The sequence below is a fragment of the Myotis davidii genome, unplaced genomic scaffold (genome assembly GCF_000327345.1).
Source record: "Myotis davidii unplaced genomic scaffold, ASM32734v1 scaffold299, whole genome shotgun sequence".
NCBI classification, from domain to species: domain Eukaryota; kingdom Metazoa; phylum Chordata; class Mammalia; order Chiroptera; family Vespertilionidae; genus Myotis; species Myotis davidii.
This window is the reverse complement of record NW_006293088.1, coordinates 9264301-9266760: the sequence shown is the minus strand read 5'-3', so window position 1 is coordinate 9266760 and position 2460 is coordinate 9264301. Positions and strand designations below refer to the sequence as shown.

Genomic DNA, 2460 nt, shown 5'->3' with positions numbered 1-2460 from the left:
GGCTGGGTGAGGTTAACGGGCCTCCGGCCCCACATGCAGTTTCTAAGAGTGGTCCCTAAGAAAAATAGGAGAGCATAAGAAATACCTAATGATTCTCAGTTTATCTAAAAACATTAGAGTTCTTCAAATAAATCTTCCTGCAGCCCCTCCCCTCGGGGAAGGCTCTGCCGCGCCGGCCTGGGCTGTGTGACCTGGGGCAAGTCTCCGTCCCTCTCTGGGCCTGCCTCCCATCGGGTGGGGAGGCCGCAGGGTCTGGTGGCGGCTGCCTCCGGTGAGCCGGAGCTAGAGGGGAGCTCTGACAAGTAGAACTGACTTTAAGGAGGCAGGGCTGCGGTCCCCCTCCTCCCCCCACTCGGTCCTGAGTCTGTCTCTCCTAGCCCCCTTCTCGGGGTCTCCCAAGCGAGCTCCAGCCCTGAGCTCTTCCCAGGGCAGCACAGACTCTTCCCAGCCTGCGAGGCCTGGCTATGGGGACAAGGCTAGTGACCCCGCATGCCGGTCCCCGCTGGTGACTCTTGGGCATCCTTTTGTAAGAGCTAGACGATGGCACTCTGTTCTGTAGTGGGGGGCAGTCCCCTGCTCACCGGGCTGCTGGGAGGCCGGAGGCGGGCCCAGCCCAGCCACGGGACCATCAGGGCGCCCCCCAAAGCTTCCTCTCCCTGACTAGGATGCAAGGGCACAGGAGGGTCCCTTGTATTGCCTGGGATTCCTAGCCCCAGCCCCTGCAGACGCCAGCTCAAGGTCAGTTCCCCATCTGCAGCCTGGAGCAGGCCCGCGGCTAGACAAGAGGGTAGACCTACCCCAGCCCAGTGCCAGGACAGAGGCCCTGCTAGGGGACCAGGGCTGGGGCCCCGGCAAAGCTGGCCACTGAGCAGAACACCCTTGTGGACCCAGGGCAGCCCCAGCCAGGGTCCGATGGGCTTCAAAGCTCTCCTCCCCTCACCCCTCCTCTGCACATCTCCCTTCCCAGCTCCTGCCCACCCCTCTCCCCCTCTCGCTGTCCCTGCTCTCCCAGCCTCACCCCAGCCCCTCCCTCTTCTAACTCCACTGTCACTTCTCTCCTCTCGGCTCTAGAAGTGAGAGTCCTGAGGCACAGGAAGAGTGAGTAGCTGCGTTCATGCTCCCGCTGAGGCGCTGAGGCCGGGGTTGGGGGACAAAGCAAACGCTCAGGGAAAGCGAGGCCCCAGGGATGAGGGACTTGGGGAACGGGCAGAGCCAGGGGCCGGTGGCTGGCGAGGGTCCTCTGCCCCCCGACCTGTCCCCTTCCCCTCACCACACCCACATATACAAATTCTTGGCCTGGCTGATGGGGCTGGCCCCATACCTTCCCCTTTTTCCTCCTGCCCGCACTGTGCTCTGGGACTCACCACCGAGGGCGGCCAGGAGCTGCTGGCCTGTCCCCCTCACCCAGCCCAGACCCCATCCTTGGGCTCTGAAGTCAGCCCTCCCCACACCCAGTCACCTCCGCTGGCCTCCCGGAACATGCAAACTCCCGCTGGGCATTTGCATGCTCCCCGCCTGGCCCCCCTTCCGGCGGGGCGGCAGGCTCTGTGTCCTCAGGAAGGGCTCCGCTGTCCCGGTCCCCAGAGCTGAGAGCTGAGAAGCGCTTTGCCATACGTGTGCTCCGGGCTTGCACCCAGTGTGTCTGCACGCGACTGTCTGTGGGTTTGGGGCGGGGCTGGCTGGGCTGTGGTATCCAGGGTTCCTAGTCCGAATGGCCAGAGAGGCTCAGGCGACTCAGTCCAAGGGTCACTGGGCTCTGCTGATGCAGAGAGGGCCGGAGGCAGACTCCACCCTGGCCAGTGGAGCCAGGGAACCGGGGGACAAAGGTCGGGGGGCTGGTCCCAGGTAGTGTTTGGGAGCTAAGCAGTCAATGCCCGGGTGGAGACGTTCACTCAAGTCCCCAGAGCCAGCCCACGAGCCATCATGGACTCCCAGGGGCCTCCAGGTGGGGGCCCCACGCCCCAGCGTGAGTAGGGCTGGGAGACGGGTGGGGGTGCAGGACTTCCAGCGAAGGATCCGGCTCTGGGGTCCCCGAGAGCCAAGCCACCCGCCAGGCTTGGGATCTGGAATGCTGCCCTCTGGGCCCGAGGGGAGGCTCCGGTCGATCGCCTCCTGACTTGGGGAGGGGACAGCGGAAGGGCAGGTTCCCACCGGCCCCCACCCCACCCCTTGCCAGCGCCTCCTCTCCTGCCTCCCCCAGGCACCAAGTCTTTCAACATGATGACCCCGACCGGTGACAACGCGGAGCTGCTGGCTGAGATCAAGGCTGGCAAGAGCCTGAAGCCCACGCCTCAGAGCAAGGGTCTGACCACCGTGTTCTCCGGCAGCGGGCAGCTGGCTTCCCAGGTAGGTCCGTGGTCCGAAGGGGCCCCGCACCCGGCTCCCCGCGCCCCTGCCCGTGCTCAGCCCCGCCACTTCTCTCCATAGCCTGACGCGCAGCTGCCGCCAGTGCCAGCAGCA

General features: G+C 65.2%; 1 protein-coding gene across 1 annotated transcript in view; it reads left to right on the top strand.

Moving 5' to 3' along the window:
- Positions 1–2460, top strand: part of ESPN (espin) — a 24567-nt gene that overhangs the window by 15858 nt on the left and 6249 nt on the right. The window contains 2 exon segments of the mRNA XM_015565949.1: positions 839–1098; positions 2201–2450. Of these exon segments, the coding sequence (XP_015421435.1) occupies positions 839–1098; positions 2201–2450 (510 nt within the window).